Below are 23143 nucleotides of genomic sequence, written 5' to 3' on the forward strand. Positions count from 1 at the left end.
AAAATCTTTTCATTGAAAACTTTGTCGCCTATATTAACAATAGTCATTTTCATCAAAGTTTTATCAGCAGGAATGACATAAACCCCCTCTGAATTAGCTAATGTCACAAAAAGTTGATGTTTGCGGACCCTGAACAACTTCCTGTTCGAGTGATGCAAAAATAAGTAGTAGTGTAATGCTTTTCTCCAAATATTCCTTAAATCTCCTAATATTAAGAAAAAAAAACAATGTGCTCACACTAATTAAGCCGACAAAAGTTAATGCCCTAGAAACCAAACAACTTCCAGTTCAGGTTAGATAAAAATAAGCAACAAAATAAATGACTGTTTCACAATTTGAATCTTGTATAGTATAATCTATAATTTAACGTTCATGTTTTGATTTTAACCTTGTAATAGTTCAATTTTAATCTCTTTATATTCATATTCATTTTTCTTTCTGAATATTACATTGTATGATTTCTTGCAATTTCCCGCGGCACACTTGACCATTGCTCACGGGACAGTGGTTGGGAAACACTGCCTTAGAGAATACATTTAATTGCGAATCTCTTGTGACTGGCAGCATCAAAGCACTGAGCAATTTCTGATTAGCTTTTGTCTTAGTACTGTAATTATACACAAAAAACACCCAAAGACAGAGGGATGCTACCCTCTCGTCTACCGGGGTAAAACCCAACACACAGGCACCAAGCCGGGCAATAAGTATGCCCACACCCGCTCGGCCCCCCTCAGAGCGACTCCGGAGTGGAAGAGTGTCCAACCACCCTCGAGAGGAGTGGTACATGAACCCAAGCTGTGCATGGAGGTAAGCCCGACTACATCGAGCTGGAATGTCTCAGCTGTTGTTGCACCCGACCTCTTTGGTGTCTCTCACAGGTGGTGAGCCCATGTGAAGGGGAACCCACGTCATCTCTTCGGCTTATGCCTGGCCGGGCCCCATGGGTGTAGGCCCGACCACCATGCCCTCACCATTGTGCCCCTTCTCCAGGCCTGACTCCAGAGTGGGGCCCCGGTGACCCACATCCGGGCTGCAGAATATGTTGTTTAATAGTCCTTCTCATCTCAAGAGGTCTTCTGAGCCATTCTTTGTCTGATCCCTCACCTCAGACTAGTTTGCCATGACCCTGCCAGCAGCACAAGGCCCCAGACAACATAGCTCCGAGGACCACCAGGACACACAAACCCCAGCACCACGATAAAGTGATTCTTTGTATATTAATATATCACACAAAAGGATGACCAAAATATGTGATTTGACACATCTTTACAGGTCGCTGCATGAACACAATTGATGCATCATGCTCAACGCAATGGGTAGTGGCTCTGTGACAAATATATATTTTTTATTTGAGGCAAAACATTCACTTTTACTTAAAGATTTTGTGTGTTTGAGGAAAAAAAAAGATTCACTCACCATCAATAAATAGTTCTTATTGAAAAAATCACAATCACTAAAACTTCAAGGCCCAGTTTCTGTTCATTTGCCAAAGATTTTGCGACATAAACTATATTATAACTAATATACAAATATTTTGGATAGAGTTTGAACACATTTGACAGACACTGTACTTAAACAATAATATATTGTATTTAATCAGGTAAATGTTTTTTTTATTAAACTTGCGTTTGATAGTAGACGACAAATTATGTTGAACATTTCTTACTAGTTTTAAATTATAATAAACATATCTTTGACAGTTACATTCAGAATGTTATCTTGAAAAAGAAGACTGTGTATTTCATCTATATCATGTGCAGGTATATATTACAGTGGGTAACAAACTAATGTGGACGATTTCCGAGTAGGTCCTAAAAGATTGTTTCAAACAGAATGGGAAAATTCTACACTCACGCACAGTTTCTGGGATCGAGCAGTGTCAGACAGAAATGTATAAATGATGGACAGATTGTGGGAGGACCGGGCCCAACATCGGCATCTACGTTGATGATCCGCAGTCTTGCTGTCTCCGTTCTCCTTTTGGTTGTTGAACTCTTTCTGTAATTCTCCTGCCTTCCTTCTTGGGTTCTATTCTCTGCTAAAAATATTGAGTATTATTCACAAACATTCTTAAGAAAAAAGGTATTACACTTTGCAGCTCCTTTCGAGCAGAACAACTCATTAGCCACTGGTTGTTTGCTTCCGAACACCCTACACATTACCCACAAACATTTTGAATTAAGCTAAATTTTATCTTTTACTGGTCATTGTACTAAATTAGATCATTTAAAATTCCATCTGTAACAGTTTAATCATCATAAAACTTGTCACAAATGTTCTGCTTTTTCTCAGGCCAGAAAGACACATTTTCAATCAGCGCAGATGGAATTCTCCATGTGTTCCTAATGACTAGTCCAAGCCTGGTTGTATATTTTCAGAAAATATTTAAAAGTTAGGTTCTGCTATCTTGGTACATAGTTCCTATTTTCTTCACACTATCAAGCAAAGATTGTTTTTACCGGCACATGCAGGACAATCTACACATTGCCTTGTTGCCTTGAACAAAGATGGCAGCAACACTTGGCCCCTGAGAATTGCATGTTGCCCCTTCTTGGCCCCTGTTTCTGAAAAGACTTTGAGCCACCGATGATTGCTGTGTGACCATTCAGTCATTATGTCAACATGTACTCGCTAGTACAGCACTAGAAAGCTTGACATGATCATCAATCCTGGTTGTGATGACATGAAAAATTGAACAACAGCTGCAATCAAAATGGGGTGACATGATGAAGCGCTTCTAAGAGGAATTTTTATACTCGCTTAATGTTGTTGTGCTGTCGTTTTTGGCCACATTTGAGCACTTGACAGGACTTGACATGATATAAAACTTCAGATACTTTTCAATGCAGTTTTCCAAGCTTGATTTTTTTCATATTTGTTTTTCACATATAAAAATAATGATGATTATTAATAATGGTGATTTTGGTGAGTTCTTTTTGGTCACTATATAGACTAAGCGGGTGGCCCAGTGGAGCGAGTGGTTAATGCGACGGCATTCCCAGCTCTGGGGTCCTGGGTTCGAACCCAGGTAGGCCTACTTGTGTGTTGCTGAAGCTTATCCCAGCTGACTTCAGGCACCAGGCGGGGGACACCCTGAGTTGAAACTTGAAAACATAACATTAAATAACAAACATAACAAAATATTCAGGCAATGCTAAAAATTAATTAAAAAAAATCGACTTGCACACACACTTGAATTTATTCCTTTGTAAAACCTTAAATTTGATGAAAATGAGAGCAACATGAGTCCTACTTTTGTCACCCACCCATCCAAAAACTAGAATACTCCTTTATTTTCTAAGAGGCAAGTAGATCTATTAGCAAGCCGTGTCTCTGCTGTGTATTCTCATTTGTCCGCCTGTGATTACGGCAACCCAACGTTTTTTCCCCTTATGGTCACCCTCATTCAGGTATCTGAGACTCGCTTGGGGCAGTGATTGAACACACAGGAACTTAACTACTTGAAAGTCAGGAAGGGCTTTCCCCACTTATGTGTTGATTGATAAATGGTAGTCAAGCCCTATTGACTCAGAGCCAGATTTTCCTTCCTGTAAATGTGGTTACACAGTGGACAGAGGCACACAACTAAATCTCTCCACTGTTCTGTCCTGGTCTGTCTTTCTTACTTCTGCGTTCCATTTCTCCCACATCCAACAGTGTCACCTTTGTCTACAAATACACTCCTGATCTACAATGACTAATGTTACTCTTTTCAAGGAGAGCACATTAGTATGATGGATTAATAGAGAAAAGTGTTGACTGCAAGTTGTGATTCCAAGGAATTTCAAGGCACACAATACTTTACATATAAATCTATGTTTTACATCAAGATCACGAGCAATTAGGTAAAAAAACATCATTTAATAATAACACTTTGACCAGTGGGTGTCCAAAGGCTCGCAAAACAAAATTTTAACACTCAAGACAGGAGAAAATTATTTTCATGTCACTCTGTGTGCTTCAATTAATGTCCCTTCTTTTAATCTGCTGTGACTTCATCCTGCATCCTGCACGACCGCAAAATGAATGCACACATGCATTATGATGAATAAAGATAGAATTTGATGAAGGAGTTTTCCATAGTACAATAATAGGCATCAGATGGATAGATGTTGATGCGACTGCTTTAATCTCTCGGGACGGGACGGATCCCCTCGTCCAACCCTGTCCATACCTAGTATATGGTGTAGAGCGTCCCTATTTGTGCTGTCGAGTGTACTAATTTTAATGTTTTTAATGTCTGTTTTTTTCCATATCTGCCATTCCTGTTCGTTTGAAGGGGACTGAAAGGCTGCATTTTTTTCACCCTTCTCAACCCAATGTTTCACTTTCACACTGATTCAGGAGCTCCGTCAATGGCGAATCGGTAGGCATCCTGACTTTATTGTAAATGTATATATGTATGTCATAACTGTCCGGCTGGACTGTAGCTGGAATACATATCATTGTACAATGTACAATATACAGTATGTATATGAATGTATGTATGTACAAGGACAATAAAGATTTCAATTCAATATTCATTGGCATTCGTCTCTTGAAACTTACGATTTATATCTGGGGAGTACAACTCTACAGTTTTGGCCTTAGGGAGGATGGTAAGTGAACTGTAGATTACACAATAATACACCACAGGCAGAAATGGACTCCCTCTGTATCGCCATTTCTTTAAATCAAGGTGCACTCTAAGCTCTCTCCTTCCTCAGGCGTTTTCCACGAACCATTTTTCTCCAGATAACATTTTTTTTCTTCTTAGGCAATGACATTATATAAAGTTGTTTACGACAGAAAGCACCTCATGTATTTAGTGATTCATCACCTGTTTGGTGGAGAAGACTGCACAAGCACCTGGTAACTTGTTTCTAAGTATCAGGTATAAAAAGTTATTTGCCAATGTTTAAGGTGAACAATAGCTCAGTGTAAAGTACAAGCACATGGCAGGTTGATTTACAGAAAAAATACTTTGTAGAAATTTCTGTGACCTGTAGTGTATGTTTGGTAAATTACATTTTTACTATCCAAAAGTAAATCAGGCTTTTTGTCAATAGAGTTATTTTATTTTTTTGTTATATAACAAATACATTAAAATAATAACATAATATATAATACATAATATTGAATTATTAGAATTAAGTAATTCTTGTTTTATTCAAAAAGTGAAGCAAATTTATCTTCAAAGTGAATAATTTTTAGTTTTTCGCCAAAAGCTCAATTTGCATAAAATTATATTATTTAATCTCAATTTCTCACATTTTTTGTTGTTGTTGTTGTTGTCCTGGCCCTTTTCGTATCCACTGACTTTACTATATCCATGTGTATCATCTTTTAGAATTCATGTCCCATCTATCAACACCCTTTTCTTGCTCTGTAAAAAGTTAACAATTTTACCAGACCAGCATTACACATTTAGGATCCCCATCATATATATATAGATACAAAGTTGCCTGTCTAAAGAGCTAAATTTCATAACCCAATGCAATAAACATGACAGGCTTTAAAAAGGTCTCATAATACTCTAAAATAGGAAAGTGCTGCCGATGGGACTCTGTTCAATATGATAGGCACAATATAACAGAATATTCTATTTAACAAAGGTTTCAAATGAAAAACATTGGATTAAATCATCACCCGTCAATAATTCAGTGTTTCATTGTCTGTTTTGCATTAACCATAAATTCCCACTGAGCTCACATTTGCCATAAACTGTCATGAGCAATATCTTGCTTGACAAAAAAGGAGAATAAAATATGCTGCGTATCTTGACAAGATAGAATCACAGCTATATATACTAAACTTGAGAGTTGCAGCGATCTCTAATTGCATACACTTTCTTTGAATGGCCTTGACTTCAGCGCAAGTCAAGACTGAACTGTTATTCTTAGAGGTCGGAGTGAGAACGTGACATTTTGTATGTCATTAAACTATCAATTTCTTTGACTACTACATTTTTTATATGTTTAACAAATTATGCATGCACATAATTATTCACCTGGAGTCGGATGCCAATATAACTATTTAAGCATTCAATGGCATACAATCAGGAACCGAAATAACATTTGGAGGGTTTTGATTACCCGGAATCTAAACGTGGCCAAGAGATTTGTTTGAGTTTCGTCGTGTAAATGTTTTTCTAGACTACAATCAGAATCAAGCTGGCCAAATACGGTACTGATGAAATAGTTCGGCTGTGTGGATATTATTGTTGCCACACTAGCTTGAAGAAGTTAATTTTGGATTTTGGGGTGTGTTAAACAGAGTGGAAGTCATTTAATCATGCTGAGACTGTTAGAGTGAAGATTTTCCAAAGCTATAAAAAGAGGTGTGGAGATGTTTAGCCTTTATTATTATTGATTAACAGAATGTGAGAAAATAGATAGCTAGTTGCTCTTCTTGTTACTTCTTCACACATTTAGATAATATTCATTTCTATAAGTTGCTCATAGATAAGAGGGTTATCAGCAAATTTTGTTCATTTTATTCACAGGAAACAGAATGATCAATGTGAGCATTGTACAACCATATGAAATTAAAGTAATTTACTAGCACCTATTTTGGTAAAAATGCTTTCCAGAATTTTTTTAAATAACTTAATTTAATGACTGTCTCCTTGTGCCCTGCCATTGGCTGGCCACCAATTCAAGGTTTTCCCCCGGCTGGTGCCCGTATTTAGCTTGGATAGGCTCCAGCACCCCCGCGATCCATGTGAGGATAAGCGGCTAAGAAAATGAATGAATGAATTTAATTAAAAGGACCCACAAAATACTCAGAACAATGTGAAAGTGCTTATGGTTTGCTCAAAGATCAAACAACACTCAGTACAAGAGGTCTTGAACTTTTCTGAGAAAAGTTTAAAATACAAAACAAACCAAAAAAAACTCATTTAAGTCAGTAACTCAATTGAATGATGATTGCAAACATCGACTACATCGAAAATTACCCTGGAATTCTTATTTGTAGCCTAACACTCCTGCACTGGTGCTTATTCTTTTACTCCATTTTTGGAAGTCTTACATATGGTACCTTCCACATTTAGACGTATCCAGTGTGATTCTTACTAAAACTGCATACTCTGCCAATAAAGTTCCATGTTTTGATATAATAACCTGCTTTGTGGGGATATTGGATGAAAAATATATATATTTAAATAATACATCCAGCACGATTTTCTATCTTTTCAAATGGTCAATTCATTGGAAATCCTTGAAAAAAATTAACTGTTCTGCTGCATGTCAAATGATCGCTATTGAGCATTATCCATACATTTAAATACAGGACCGTATTTTCACGACTATAAGGCCGATATAAAGTCTTACATTTTCTCCAAAATAGACAGGGCGCCTTATAATCCAGTGCGCTTTATATATCGACCAATACTAAAAATGTTATCACGATAAAATAAAATATATCAGTCAATAGGGTACACCATCCTCTACAGCTCTCACAACTACGGCAAGCAGCCCCCGACTCTACTATTTTTCCCGAAGAAAAAGTACTGCGCAGTGACTGCTGGAATATATAGTTCTTTTGTCAACCCAGTATGACGGCGAGCACACTAATTTGGTGCTCACCGTCATTTCGGCTGTATTTACAAAAGAAATCCTGCCGCTAGATGTCAACAGAGCATTCAAAGCTAGACTGCGAACTATGTATATATATATATATATATATATATATATATATATATATATATATATATATATATATATATATATATATATATATATGGATGAATATCGAGCCGCAATAGTGCTGGCAACTACGGCAAGCAGCCCCAGACTCTATTTCCGGTGCGCAGTGACTGCTGGGATATATAGTTCTTTTGTCAATACACCCAGGATGACGGCGAACACACTCATTTGGTGCTCACCGTCATTTCGGCTGTATTTATAAAAGCAATCCTGCCACTAGATGTTGGCGACAACAGAGCATTCAAAGCTAGACTGCGAACTCTATATATATATTATGGATGAAGTCACGAAAATGAAATGATGACGTGAGTACATTGTAAAATGCCTAAATAAAGTACAACCGAACTCAGTTTTGCTTCCGTTGCCTTTTTAAAAACGTGTTTTAGCGTGTGGGTGTAGCGTGCATGTTTAGCCATGCCTGGCTGCGTCTATAAAAACGGTGCGTCCTTTGTATGTTTAAAATACAGAAATAGCACTCGTTACTGACACTGCGGCTAAAAATACGATGCACTGTATAGTCGTGAAAATACGGTACATAGAATTATACATGCTATGCATTTTCCATAGGCAAGGGAGCACTTGTGAGAGTAAGACAAAGTGCAATCTTATAGTCTGCTTTGGTTTCTAATATTGCAGCAATAGTTCTTCGGTGGCCAAGTGGCATCAATGCAATGGTAACTGGATCACAACACAGCTGCAGCCCGGGGCACTCGGAGTTGTCCCATAGGCTGCTGGAAAAATGACAAAACAGCTCCACACATATATTTTGCAAGGAGATACACAGCATGAAAGCTCACATTATAACCAATGTGGAAAAAGCAAATAGTACAGGATGAAATTAAATGGAGCGGTGGGGAATAAAACTCTAGCCCGCCTGTTTCAATTAAGTTTTTTAAAGCTGTTAAATTTTGACTGCACCCACAGCAGGTTAGGTTACACGTAGGGCTGTCTTTTCAAATAAGAGCTAGTGTGTTTGTTATTCTGTTAAATGAGGGGTGATACTGGGGGTCAGCCAAAAACCCTACAGTAAAGTAGCTTCAAGAGGTGAATTTCTTCCCTTAGAACCAGCTTGTTCCTATTAACTCGTATAGGTGTAGCTCTAATTTGAATAACCATGTTGCATCAAAATGAATTTCAATTAAAGGCTACAAGTCGAACATCCAGACATTGTTTTGGCTCGAACAGTGTTTTTATGACACTTGTGGACAAACATGATTTTCTTGTTTTCAAAGAAATTTTATGACTATATTTCTTGACACTGTCAAGGATGATGGAGTGTCCTGATGTATTCTAATATACTACTTTGTAGTAAAGAATCAACATGTGAGACTGGTGGCCAAAAATGGTAGTGAAACCAGGATACAAATATTGAAACGCACAACAACTATTTCAAGGGAAGTTTATGACATTCTTACTTGACGACACTCTTCAAGATGGTGGAGTGTCCTTGTGGACTTCCTGTGTGTGGCTCCAGTTTTTTACCTAGGTCTACAATGTCTTGTGTGTTTTGGGCCTGTCTTGCTACTGCAACCAAGCTATTTCCCAAATACGGGATGAAATAAAGTTCTAACCTAACCTAACCTCCTGACGTAATGCAGTATCCTTTGTATTTAAAGAATCAATATGGAAGACTGGTGGCCAAAATTGGTAGTGCAACCATGATCAAAATATTGAAGCGCTCAATATCCATTTCCCTTTGGATTTCCAAATAAGCGCTTTGCAATGGGGAAGCATGCAGCATTATCAAACCAATGTTGCATTTACACGTACACACCACCATAATGTAACCTTAGACCAATGTCTCTCATTCAGGCTTGGCTAATAGACACCAAAAAGCATGCAGGGCTGTTGCACAGTTTGACATAGGAGAAGCTAAAGTGCGTAAGACCTTGGCAACACATCAAACGGTAAGTCCTGAATTTAGATACTTAATGTTGCAGATACTTTGATGAAACGGTTAGAGCACTTACTGCCAGTAGTGCGATGATATCGTTCATCAGCATGTCGAAGACAGCTGTCTTCCAAGAATGGTAGAGAAATAAAGTTGTTCTACATGCCCAGACACCCTGTTTCCATATAATCTTTGGGATTTAAAAAAAAGAAGCAATATCCGATTAGATATCAGAATAGCCAATGTTGTATATAACAGTAATGCAGATATGTCTAAAAAGCAGATTGTGCTATTAATTGTGCCTGTTAGGAGCGGACTACGCTTGATGGTATTTTTTATTTAATTTTTATTTTTTGGTAGTTTATGAACACTATTAAGCATAAAATATTATAAGCCACAGAGTTTAAATTAGTTATTTATTTTCTCGTGTTGGTTACCTTTTTTGTGTTTCTTTCTATTTCCAAGTTGAGCTAGACGAGCATACAGCTGTATTTGGCTCAGTTTTAAATCTTTTAATCACACAACGAAGACGTCAGATTGTTTGTTGGTTTTTACCGTTTGCCTGAGCTGGATTGCATTTTCCATCCACGTTGTTGGATGTTTTCTCTGGTCTTTCTTTGTCTGAATAAGATCTGATGTAATCCCAGTAATTTACACTGCTCCAATACTTTTCAATTTAGTTGCTTTATGTTGCATTTTTTAAAGTTTGTATAAAGGTTTTTTACAATTTCCTATTTTGTGAACATTTAGCCTACCAGTTTTCTAACCCTACTTGGTCCCGTCATCATTAAATATGTTTTATTTGTTTTCTTTTTGTTCAGTGCAGTATGTTACAAATCGCCAAAAAAGGTCAACATTTTGATCAAAACCATGTACCCATCTGACGAGGTCAATGAAGATTTTGTAAAAAAAATTCATTATTCCTTATCTGCTTTGTTATAAACAATACACTATTTTCACTGTATTGCCAAAATGTGTTTATCAAAATGTTTGAGTATAAAATCATATTTAGGCTGTTGTCTCCAGACTTGAGATATTTATATCTTTATAAATGTATGGGAGCAGCTCGTTTGTCCCTCCTGGATTGCCGTTAGGTCCGAGCAGCTGCGAGTGATTCATGATTACTTCCGGATGTGTGTATTTAAACACCACGGAAGTGGTATTCATTGTCGGGTTGTACCGCGTGAAACTGCATACATCGCTGCAAAGGTACTGTTCTCCATGCTCCGGTTTTGTTTTGGGATGTACAAGTCCTTGTTATCTTGTAAGGCTTTTGAGTCATTAAAGTTATTATAATGAGCACAATTCGTCTCGTCCCCTCCTGCTTCCCCGCTACTGGGTCCAAATCGTCTCGGCGGAATCGTAACAATGGTTTACTTTTTGTATTTTAGTTCGAATACTAGTAATATTTTAAATGTTTCTTCCTACCACTATTTAGATAAAAAGTACTCTTTTCTTTTGAAGGAGTAATCCCTAAAAGACTCTATGACTTATGGAAATAAAGTTATGATTTTATTTATTTATTTTTTCATTTCATTCTATTTTATCGATACTAGCAATACAATGTGGAATTTTATGCACATTTGAGGTATACTTTTTAACATAAGTCCACGCTTTAATAAAGATTTGCATAAAATTGCACGGAGCTTCGAAGCCAAATGCAGATGAGAATCTGTTGTTGACGCTAAACAAAACAATGAAAAAGTGGTCTGGCTTGGTCATGAAAAATGGAGCTTTCTTTCAAACTGGCACTAGGAAATGAATCCATCAATTTTGTATACAGCTTGGCGCTTATCCTGTTCAGGGTCGCACTGAGCTCGAACCTCATCCTTCATCTCAATTCATTTTAGATGAAAAGCGGACTTTGAACTGGCCACTAGTCGATTTTAAAGCACAAGTGAAGACAGTATCTCTCTCTCTCTCTCTCTCTCTCATTTTCTGAACCACTTTATTAAGACAGTATGTCCATCCTAATAAAGGATTCAGGAATCTATTTTAAAAAAATTTTGTTATTATTTGTTTTAAATATTTGGGTGACCATCACGGAGAAGAGTTTTGGAAGAAGAGTCTATACTTCGGTTCATGCCTAGTCTTGGTTCACAACCAAACGTTAAATGAAGTTGGCCAAGCGTTTTGAAAAGGAATAATATAAAAAAAGCATTTCGAAGTAGATATCAGTGGCTCACATAGAGAGCTAAACTGCAAGATTTGAGTAGGTGTTGAGAGTGATAGTGTGGAGTTTCTGAACTAAAAACAGGTTTCAGCTTGTAGGAAGTGCTTTGTCAGCGCAATGGTTTTCACTAAGAAAACCTTGTGTGTGCCTTTGCCCATTCCAGCTCTTCCTCTGACCAGCAAAAGATAATATTATTAAAACAGTCATTATGAATTGAAATGGTTCCAAGTTAGTCAAAGTAATGAAGCTAGTGTTTCTATCAAATTCTGTCTGAAATCTATCGAAAGTGCAGTGCATTTCATGAAGAAAAACACTACCAAGATGCCAAGCAAACTCTCAAAGGACAAACAGAAATGATACATTAAGCAGGAATTGGTCTTACCACTTGCTTTGTAGCAGAGAAAACTGATTTATATCCTCTGTGTTATGATCCACAAAAGTCATTATCATCCCTTTTTGATGTGTGCTTATCATTTAATCATAGATGATGAAAATGTGTTTTCACCCAAAAAAGATAACATTCTTGGACGTGTCTCTGTGAATTTTATACATTGCATCACATTTTCACATAGTAATTGCTTTCAAAGCCATATCCACATCTTTTTTTGTGGAAGCTAACCCTCAGCTCGTCTGTGAAGCATTCCGATGTGATGGCAGATATAAGCAAACAAAGGGAGTCCTATCACCTGTGTTGACGCCACAAGGTTCATAGTTGTTAACCGTATCAGACCTCCATCTCACTGATATTACAGAGCAGTGTAGAAAAAATAAATAAACAGGGAATAAAAAAGTAAAAAGTGGATATAGATCAAATGCATTTACAGATAAATTGGCTGTGCCAGGTTAGCATACAAAAATGCTACCTTGGCAACAATGACTCTATCCATACAGTATTAGTATGGTTGCACTATTTAGATATCAGAAGGATTTTACAAGAAGGTTTCTGTACTAACTTCAAAAAAATATCTGAAATTCAAACTACTTATTTTCCCATCTGAGGTGACACCTAATGCACATTCCCGCCTTCTTTGCTGCAGTGGGATCTTCCTCATATACCCATACTTTATGTTTTCAAAACAAGACATCTTCAAGTTCCCCTAATGCCCTCTTGACCTCGAGAAAGAGAGGTGAAAAAGAACATAGAGCCAGGTCAAGTGAATGAGATTGCCCCAGAATGGAAATGTTTTGCCCAGCCAGCAACTGACAGGTGTTCAAGAAATTAGACGAGTAGGACTGTCATGGAAAGGTTTTCTGCCAAAACTCTCTTTTCAACCCTAACTTGAATAAAGTGAATGTTACAGAATATTTTATTTTGACATGCCGGTTGATCCCCTGACTCCCAATGAAGGTGAAAACCAATTGTTATATTTGAATATATACATTTCTGTATTGTCTTGTATTGACTTTCTGCACTAAGAAAAGCTAATACAGCTAATGCATTATAGTAAATAACAATCTATTCTTTTTGTGTCTTCTTTATCAAATATTTTTTCCTGTAGTTTTTCAATGGGTAATAATTTCTTTATATCCAGATCCAGACCAGCTTCATTCATTCCTTCATTCATTTTCTGAACCACTTTATCCTCACTAGGGTCATGAGGGGTGCTGGAGCCTATCCCAGCTGATTTCTGGAATCGAACCCTCGTTCTCAGAACTGTGGGGCCGACGCGCTAACAACACAATGGGCCACAGTTTAAAGTATACATTTTTTGTAATTCAAATACAGTATAACATTAACCAAACAGATTTTTCATGTAACATAATTTTATTCCCAATGTTTCCTTTATCATATTAGATGATAATTATCAGATTGATCTATAAATTACACCTTAACAACAATTTGCCAATTGGCTGAACTTGGACAATGTAAAACATATAACATTTTGGCACAGTATTTTTAGTACAGGGGTAGTGGGTTTCAGAACTTTGCTGAGTGCTATTCTAGTTTTAATAAAAAGCAGCTTCTGTCGGTGTAATACAAAGTCAAAGTGATCCCGGCAGATGAACAAAGCCAAGTAGTTTCCAATGACTTGTCATGCCTTTAGTAGAGCCTCTACTGAGAAAGGTAGTGGCTTCACAGCTGGAGTCCTGCCTGAGCTGCCAGGAAGGTTCCTGACAGGATTTTCACGTGGATGCGTCAGGGCAGCAGGAGTGTCAGCACACCAGTCCCTCTCTGTCAACGCTAACGGATCAAAGGTCCTGTTCGGGGCCTTGACATTTCGCAAATCCAGGATCTCTTGATCTGATACAAAAATAGAGTGTGTGACACTAGAGGCTTGAATTTCTCTTGGTTTTGAGTGAGCTTTGAAGTCCAATAAAGTGCCACGACAGTATTTGAGAGTATGTTGTAAAGACCGTGGTATTAGCTCTGATGTATGTTGCTTTTCACAGTCTTTCCAGGTATCTTGCATTTGATCCTTATGATCGTTTGTTTGCCCAGAGCTTCTGTGGATCTGGGAGTCACATTTCGTAGATGTTGTGCCCTTAAAGTGAAAATAGTGATAGAAATGGAAGTCCCAGTCTTGAAGAGGCTTAAATTGATTATTACATACAGATCCAAAGCCTGACATCTCTGGAGATGAAGGGACTTTGTTGAATGATGGCAAGCTAGGGGTGATGGGTAGAGGCAGTTGATAAAATGAAGGGAGGATGGTACTATGGGGAAGGCAGAGGTCATTCTGGAACCCTCGTTGTCTGAGCTCCCGCTCCAGCATCACGTTCTCCAACTCCTTGTCAGCAAACGTTCGTCTCTTCCTCATGCGGGCACTAATGGCGGAGCTTGTAAATTGTGTATGATCACACTGCGTCTGCCTTGAACAACATGAACTCTTGACCTCCTGTGTCGTCAGCCCTGCAGTTCCCATAAAGACATGTTCAGGTTATATTTGTATAACCTGAAGTCATTTGAAAACAAGCTTTTGCATTTATGTAACCTGTCTATTACAGTTTTGAAGTACAGAGGGCAATTTGTACATACGTACATTTTTTATTGCTATGGAAACACCTAAATTCAAAATTTACGAATGAGAAGGATTTGATTTAACTTCACCGTTCAGGATGCTTTTGGTTTGCACCATACTTGCTTCTGTTGCCCCAGTGGAGTGTTGATAGAAAGTCCTCTGTGAACTAGTTGCACGCTTTACACCTCTCTTTCCCTGAAAGATACAATGCAACAATGTCAAGATTTTTGGACCCAGAGAATCAATTGACAAAATAAATAACTGCTGTCTTACTCTATGTTCTTTTTCTGCAAACAGACCAAAGGTTACTGTTAGGTTTATCATTATTATAAATGTGTATCAATATTAATCATTATATATGTGCTTGCAACGAAGAACGCTTTGCTTTAATTTTAGAGTTATTGACATTAATACAAAGGGCATTTTAATACATCTCTTGCAAAAGTAATGACTGTGGTTCGCATCAAGAGAACTGTGAATTGTTCTGGGCATCAAGATGGTTCACATCGAACTGTGGATTGTTTTGGGAAGCATCAAGATGTTCACATTGAACGGTGGATTGTTTTGGGAAGCATCGGCTTCTCAAGATGGTTCACAACAAGCACTCGGGAATTGTGGATTATTTTGGGAAGCATCAGCTTCTCAGGATGGTTCACATCAAAACTCTCTTGGGAAGATTCGACAGACCTACAATTGTTTTGAGAACTGAGATAAATTGTTATGAGACTCTAAAAATGTTTAGACTTCTGTGGGGCATAGTGTTAAAATCTTATGAATAAATTAGCGAGAGAGACATCGAGTTATTAGAATGATCTTGACCGGAGACGCGTGTGGATCGATTCTCTTCTTGCAAGAAATAAAGGATATGACTTCAGATGCCTCTTTTATTGAAATATGAATTTGGGAATACCTTTGGTGAACCTATCAGTTACAAAATTTGCGGGGTAGTAAGGATGTATGTTGGACGGACGACGTCCACTACGGCAAAAAAACAAGTCCTGGGTATAATAGCAATTATGTATTATTATTATAAAAACTTTTCTGATTTAAAGTAGGAAAGCGAGGTTGAAAATGTTAACATTTATTTCTCTGACGGACCGGCACCAGGTGGCTGGCGGACCGGTACTGTTCCATGGACCGGTGGTTGGGGACCACTGACAATGGTATAGTCTGCCTCCGCCCGAAGATGAATGAAATGCTACTAGCAAAGCCGTGAATTTGGTTTCTACAGAAACCTGTTGTCGGACAACAATGACCCAACTTGGTTGCATCTTCATTTTTCCCAAACAAGTATATTGGAAACGATGTGTTGTATTTTAATTGAATTGAATCGACCAACCTGTCCGTAACAAAGCATGTACATGATGCATCGCCCTCTCACCTCTGCAGCCTGCTGCCTCCTCAACGCGACCTGCGCAGCCATGACGCGCTGCCGCTGCACCACCAGCAGGCAACAGGCGCAGCCGCAGTCCCTCCAGCGGCATAGGCGTTTGTGACCTTTCAAGCACGAGACCACGCCGTGGTTCCGACAGCGAGCACATTTGGGACTCCGGGTCATCTTCAGCGACTTCTTCCTTCTGCAACGATGGGTTCTCTCTTCAGTTACAGTGGGTCAGTGCTCACTCCAAAACGTTTGTCATGACAAAAATAAATACACACATAAATAAATAAATAAATAAACAAATAAATAAATAAAATCAATTATATATATTTTTAATTGTACCTCGTTTTCAGTTTGTATCAAGATTTTCTTCCCTCCAATTGATTGGACTTCTGTGGCAAATCTAGAAATGTCCATATTTGTAAAACAAAATATTTTGAAATTGCCAGCGTTATGTTACAAGATATACACATTCAAAATGTGATGCGTGTAATGTTATTCATACACTATTTAATTATTGTAAGATAAATAAATTTACTGGATTATTCAGTTGTCATTTGCAGTTTAACACAAATTTGCAATGCTAAAGAAAATATGCATACCCCTGTATGGACTCCCTTTACACATCAAAGACTGATACAGCATACAAGTGTAATTCTGTTTTAAGGTGGAAAGTTTATTGCCTACCGTCAGACGTGAAAAGTTAAGCCGCTCTCAGCTGCTATCAGACGCGCCTTCTATAAACAAGAGGGACACACATGCTTCCAAGTTCCTGCGCAGCAAACATTTAGGGGAGCCCACCTTCAGGAAAGTCACTTTCTCTATTTAAGCTCCTCACCTGACCTGCCTCAATATACCCGGCCCACCCGGGAAGTTGTCGCTGCCTCAACTTGCCTGGTTGGGAGAGAAGACTAATGGAATATGCATTAAGGGCTCCATATGAAATGTTATATATATATATATATATATATATATATATATATATATATATATATATATATATATATATATATATATATATATATATATATAATTGCAAACTCAGCCAAAGTCCAATAAATAAATGGTCCTTATTAATTAATTTTCTGATGTTACAAATGGGCTCTTTACATATATATGGGTTTCATTATGTTAGTTATGTGTACTGTGGCATAAGATACTTCACTAGCTACTATACTAACTACTATAACCATTTAATACAGTCGTAGTAGTATGACAAGCTTAAAATAATGCATTCCTGAGTTACTGACTGTGGACCTGACACACGCAGAGTGAGATACATAGTGTGAAAAGTGCGCGTCCTACTGTTCAAAACGTGTAGTGACATTCGTGATTATTATTGTCTTCCAAAACTGACCCATCGGATTGGATTGGATTGGATAACTTTATTCATCCCGTATTCAGGAAATTTCATTGTGACAGTAGCAAGAGAAAAGGCATAGTTATAAGTTAGACAGTAGTCGCAAAGGCCGCAGAACAACAAAGCAAAAGCAAAAGCACAAAGTACAAAGCAAATCAAAGTAAATGGGATCATTAAGAATCACCAAATCAAATCATTAAGACAGAAAAGCAGCAAAAACACAAAACGAGCAAGAGTGGACCGAGCTACCGCCACCGGCTGCCACTTGAACGGCGCCATCTTGGTTGCGGTAGCAAAAACGGATACAGACTCAAAAAGACGTTGTAAAGTTGGACATACAAATGGAAAAATGTTCATTCAGTCAAATTATTAGATCCTGTACAGGTAACAGTAAAATTTTAACCCTTCCAGCCTCAACAATCTATGACTTTATGACTTCACAAACTCACAATTCGGATTGATAAAATTGCGCATTTTTATTGTCTGTCAGGCAGCTTATGTATTACAAAAACCATGTGAGAGCATAAAAATAATTGAGAGGGGTGATCTTGTTTACATTCTAAACATGGTTGCAAACATGCATTTGCTTTGTTTCACTGTACGGGGGTGTCAATTGTGTAAAGCAAAATTAAAACTAAAATTAGGCGGCCGTGCGAATGAGTGGTTAGGGTGTCAGCATCACAGTTCAGGGGTCCTGGGTTCGAATCCAGGGTGGTCCTCCTGTGTGCAGTTTGCATGTTCTATCTCCAGCCTGTGCGGGTTTTCTCCGGGTACTCCGGTTTCCTCCCACATTCGTAAGACATCCATGGTATGCTGATTGAAAGCTCAAAATTGCCCATAGGTAGGAATGTGATTTTGAATGGTTGTCCGTCTTCTCGTGCCCTGCGAACAGCCAACCATCGAATCACGCACCTGGATAAACTAAAAAACCCTTCCTACTTCTACCTAAGCACATCTTAACACTCCATCTATTCACTTATCTGGCAGCAAAATAAACGATATTTTTACATTCTGCTAAATGATCCAGCAGCGGATTAAGGACAACAGAACCACAGTACACATTCACTTGTGGAAAAAAAGTTCACCAGAAAAAAGAACCCTTCATAACTCATAGAATTTCATCAAGAGTGGCATTTTGTTGTGACAATTCCTTCTTCCCCAGTCTTTCGACTATGACCTGAGGTTGTTTATATTCTTGTGCCGCTCACCCTAAATGCATACAATAGAGATGGAGTTTGACAGCATGCTCCACTCTCCCCTGTTTGGCCTGTCATCATGTCCTGCTCTCTCTGCCTCTCCATCCAAGCAAAGAAACCTCAATCATCTTCTGATTTAACTCAAACTAAACAACAAAGACAGATAACCTGTGAGCTACCCTCAAGGACAGTTACTCCAACTTCAGGCTTTGTGCTGACATTTAGAAGAAGTAAGTAAACACAAGAACTTGTAGACTGCAACCCCCCAACTAAATCCTGAGCTGAATTTTAAGACTCTTCAAAGAGCAGAGTAAAAACATTGGTTTGCGATTCACGATGCCGTTCCACAAAGCTTTTAGCAGCTTTATCCACCACTTCTAAGGAGTATAAAGGACACCTGAGCAGTTATCAGCACAAAGCAGATGCCAATAAGCTGACAGCTTTCGCAAGAGAGGTTAAACCTGCACCTGGGGGACTTTTTGGGCTTTCAAGCTTGGTTAAGTCTTGATTTGTACACACGCCACCGAAATAAACACACTTTAACACCATCATATTAGACACAATGAGGCTGGGTTTTTAAAGTTTTTATTTGCTCTGCGTATATTGCAATTCGGACACGGCTTTTCGATTCCAACTTTGAAGACAGATTTGATCAAAATCTTAAAACAAGCGGAAAACAGATTATCCATTTTGAGTATTTGGAGCTTAATGAGGTTTAAAATAGAGCTAGAATATGCAAAAGAAAAAGGTCAGAGTCAAACAAAAACATTTGGATCTTGTAATTAAAAAAACAAACAAACAAACTATTTATCACCTGATCAAAAGTTTAAAACCACAGGCTATAAAAGCCAAAATCTTTTCATATTTCTCATTTTCTGTCAGGAATTCTCAAGGTCATGTGCTCCTGATGGCTAAAACTAAGAGCTTTTCTCTTTTTGGTTGCATATTGACTTCTTTACTTCATAGTAGATATAACAAAAGATGAGAATATTTCCCTAGATCGGGGGTGGCAATCACGTGGCTCTCAAGCCGCATGCAGCTCTTTGTTTCTTATCATATTTTTTATATACTGCGGCTCGCCTCGACTTGCCTCGTTTCATGTTTCCCTTATGTTAAATTCTTTCTTAAAACACTCAAATTCATCAGGGCCCATAAAAAACAATAATAAATTGCATTTTAAAAACAATTTGGCTGATAGGATTTTTTTTATGCTGCTTCTGATGTAAAGTGTGGCTCTTTGACTCTCACAATTTAAAATGTTGGCTCTTTATGTCTAACTTGTTCGCCACCCCTGCCTGCCCTTGACATTCATGTCTCAATACTATAACTTGGACTCAAATATAGCACAAGAAAACAAATCCAAATAAATAAAATACTTTTCCTGGAGCTGAACAATTTCCCACTGAGAAACCATGCATATTTGAACTACTATATGATTAGCACGTGTATTATCATATGATGTGGTTTGATTACAGCCTTTCAGTTACTTCTTGTCTCCGCTCCCTGATGACTGCATGTGACAGCAGAGATGGTATGGAGAACAGTCAAGGGTAAATTATCAGTGCACTCATGTGTCACCATTAAATATATTCATGATTCAAATGAGCTTTCTAACCTCAGTTGTCATTTTAATCTTATGATGCTGGAATGGAGATACCATGATAAATGTGATTCTGGTGGGAATACATTTCTATGTGAAAAGAATAAAAGACATGTAAAACATTTTTTGGGGGGGAAAACATCAGTCTCATCAGCATTTAATACAAAAATTGGACAACACATTATCATACAAATAAGTGCTTTGCTATACTTAATTGAGCCCTAATTGCAGCTTTTTCCAACTAAATGCCAGCCTCACCCAAGATAATGATGAAATACCCTCCCACATCCGGAGACAATCAAACAGATAGTGAAGAAGATTTTGGCAGAGGTTACTGGAGCTGTTCATTTATATGCCATTCCATTCCTTTTCTCCCACTGCCAGTGTACTCGAGTTGCAGCTCATGAGGTAAGAAAAAATGGAATGAAAAGGATAGAGAGCATTGAGCATTGCAGGTTTTTACTTTGAAGTGGAATTCCTTGAACTTCAAAGAAAATGAAGAATAGATTTGATTGGTGTCAAGTTGAACTGTTGCAACACTCATGAAAGACACCTTTATGTATTTTTTAAACATGGCGGTCAAACGCACGGTGCATCATATATTGACTTCCTACCTGGAAATGTTATGAATTAACATATAATTCATATATATATATATATATATATATATATATATATATATATATATATATATATATATATATATATATATATATATATATATATACATATATATACACATATATACATACATATATATACATATACATATATATATATATATATATATATACTTCATCTGATTCTTCTCAATGCAGATGAGCAGCAGATTTACTCCATCTCCTTGCAGATGATGAGCTTCTCTCCTATCTTTAGAGACAACCCAAGGAAAAAGCTTCTTCTTTATAATGGCTACAAAGTCCGCAAAAATGGAAATGCTGCACCGATCCACCTGTTAATTTCCCATTTCTTTCTTCACTCATTTAGTTTATTTTACAAAATGCAATTACATTTCATTCATTTTCTGTACTGCTTATGCTCACACGCGTCCCAGGGGGTGCTGGAGCCCATCCCAGGCAAATATGGGCACCAGGTGGGGAATACCCTGAATCGGAGGGCACAAGGAAATGGATAACCATTCATGGTCATACTCAGGGACATTTTAAAGTCTTCAACTAGCATACCAAGCATGTATTTGGGATGTTGGAGGAAAATTGGGGTAACAAAAGAAAACCCACACAAGCCTGGGAAGAACATACAAATTCTAGATAGGAAGGTCCAAACCTGGGATTGAACCTCAATATGAATCTGAAAACTGTGAGGCCGATCCGTTAACCACTTGACGACAGGGCCGCTTTTTAAGGTTTCATCATAGTTTTTTTGTTTTGATCTGTTTTAAGAACACTTAAAACAGAATGTATTGCTAATTTGAGGACAAATTTGATGGCTAACATGAGGATTCTGCTTATCTACACGAGAGTTGTGGGGGTTCTAGCCAAGAATGTGGGGTACATCCTAAATTGGTTGCCAGCCAATCAGCCAGGGAACCAAGAGACAAACAACGATTCATAGTCGCACTCATAATTGTTCAATCAGGCTACCAAGAATGTTTGGGATGTAGGAGGAAAATGGAATTCCCGGAGAACACCCACGCAGGCAAAGGGAGAGCAGGGAAAGTCTACACAGTAAGGCTGGAGCCCACCAGGGATTGAACCCTTGAATTCAGAACTTCGTGGTGGATATGCTAACCACTCAATCAATTCATATTTGTCAATGAGCACTACAATACTGTTCATAACAATGGATTCACAACAACAAACAATTTAGAGCTATAGTGTAATTAGGCATGAGGACTTTTGTACAGAATTATGAAAAAGGTTGCATTTGATAGCAGGATTTGTAATTCTTGAAACAGCAATGCTATTTTTTTTAGAATTCAGTTAACAGTTTTTAGGTGTAGGAGAACTGATGATGAGGCATGCCTTATCACTGCTTTACTAGTGTATTTTTAGAAATGTAGAAGCATTTCTCCTTCTGTCAGCATAAAACAAGGTGAAAGTGGTAAAGTATGTCAGAGTGAGCCTGGCTGTTGTCATGTTTTCTCTTCTTACTCTGCCACGTAAACAGGAAATCACAATTTCACCTAAAATGAAGATACAGGAGAGTAGTAAATTAAAAAAAACTGCAAATGCTCCCAATTGTGGGAGGCAAGGGAATGCGGTTGCATAAAAAGACTAAAATGCTGAATGAAAAATGAGAATGGGAGCTATGAAAAGTGAAACATCCAGATTGAAAACAAGTTATTATATACATGGCTGCATTTTGTTGCCAAAGGTGTGGCATGTGTGCATCTGAAGTTGGAGGTCGTTAAAATTGCTCTGGGTCTTTGTTAAATGTCACATTTGACAGGTTTGGATGTGTCTGTTGTAGTTGTCACTCTGATGTGACATGCAGGGATTGCGGTTTTATTTACTCATCCACCTTCATGTCCTCAGAAATGCGTGTGCGCGTGAGTGTGTGGGTGCACAGTTATGTACATCTGAAAATGTAAGAAATGGAAAAAACACATCAGGAATATGATGTAAACATAACTTGTGCTTGCTGTCAGAAAATATACCACACACGATTCAGCTGATATAAAAAAAAGCAGATAAAAGTTGGTCTCAAAAGAAAGTCATGGGGGCAGTCCATATCAGTGCGAGCACGTAATCATCAAGCTGCATGGGATGACAAAGCTCTTGACGAAAAACAAGGTTGTTCAGATGACCTTTCAGATCTAGCAACCATACGTTTGTCAGTCATAAACTATTCCCTATCACTGACAGGAAAAATACGTCACAGCAAAAAGTAAATGTAAAGATGTGTACAAATACTGCATCCATAGTACGTTTTTT

At 37.9% G+C, this 23143-nt stretch overlaps 1 protein-coding gene across 1 annotated transcript; it reads right to left on the reverse strand.

The window, feature by feature from the left end:
• Nucleotides 1–12299: 12299 nt before the first annotated feature.
• dmrt2b (doublesex and mab-3 related transcription factor 2b) lies at nt 12300–16357 on the reverse strand. The gene is made up of 3 exons (XM_077607395.1): nt 16094–16357; nt 14802–14907; nt 12300–14603 (listed from the first exon to the last, which is right to left on the reverse strand). Exons 1-3 carry the CDS (start codon nt 16268–16270, stop codon nt 13786–13788), a joined length of 1101 nt encoding a protein of 366 aa, XP_077463521.1. The 5' UTR covers nt 16271–16357; the 3' UTR covers nt 12300–13785.
• Between the last annotated feature and the right edge of the window lie 6786 nt (nt 16358–23143).

The sequence above is a fragment of the Stigmatopora argus genome, chromosome 8 (assembly GCF_051989625.1).
Source record: "Stigmatopora argus isolate UIUO_Sarg chromosome 8, RoL_Sarg_1.0, whole genome shotgun sequence".
Taxonomy (NCBI): domain Eukaryota; kingdom Metazoa; phylum Chordata; class Actinopteri; order Syngnathiformes; family Syngnathidae; genus Stigmatopora; species Stigmatopora argus.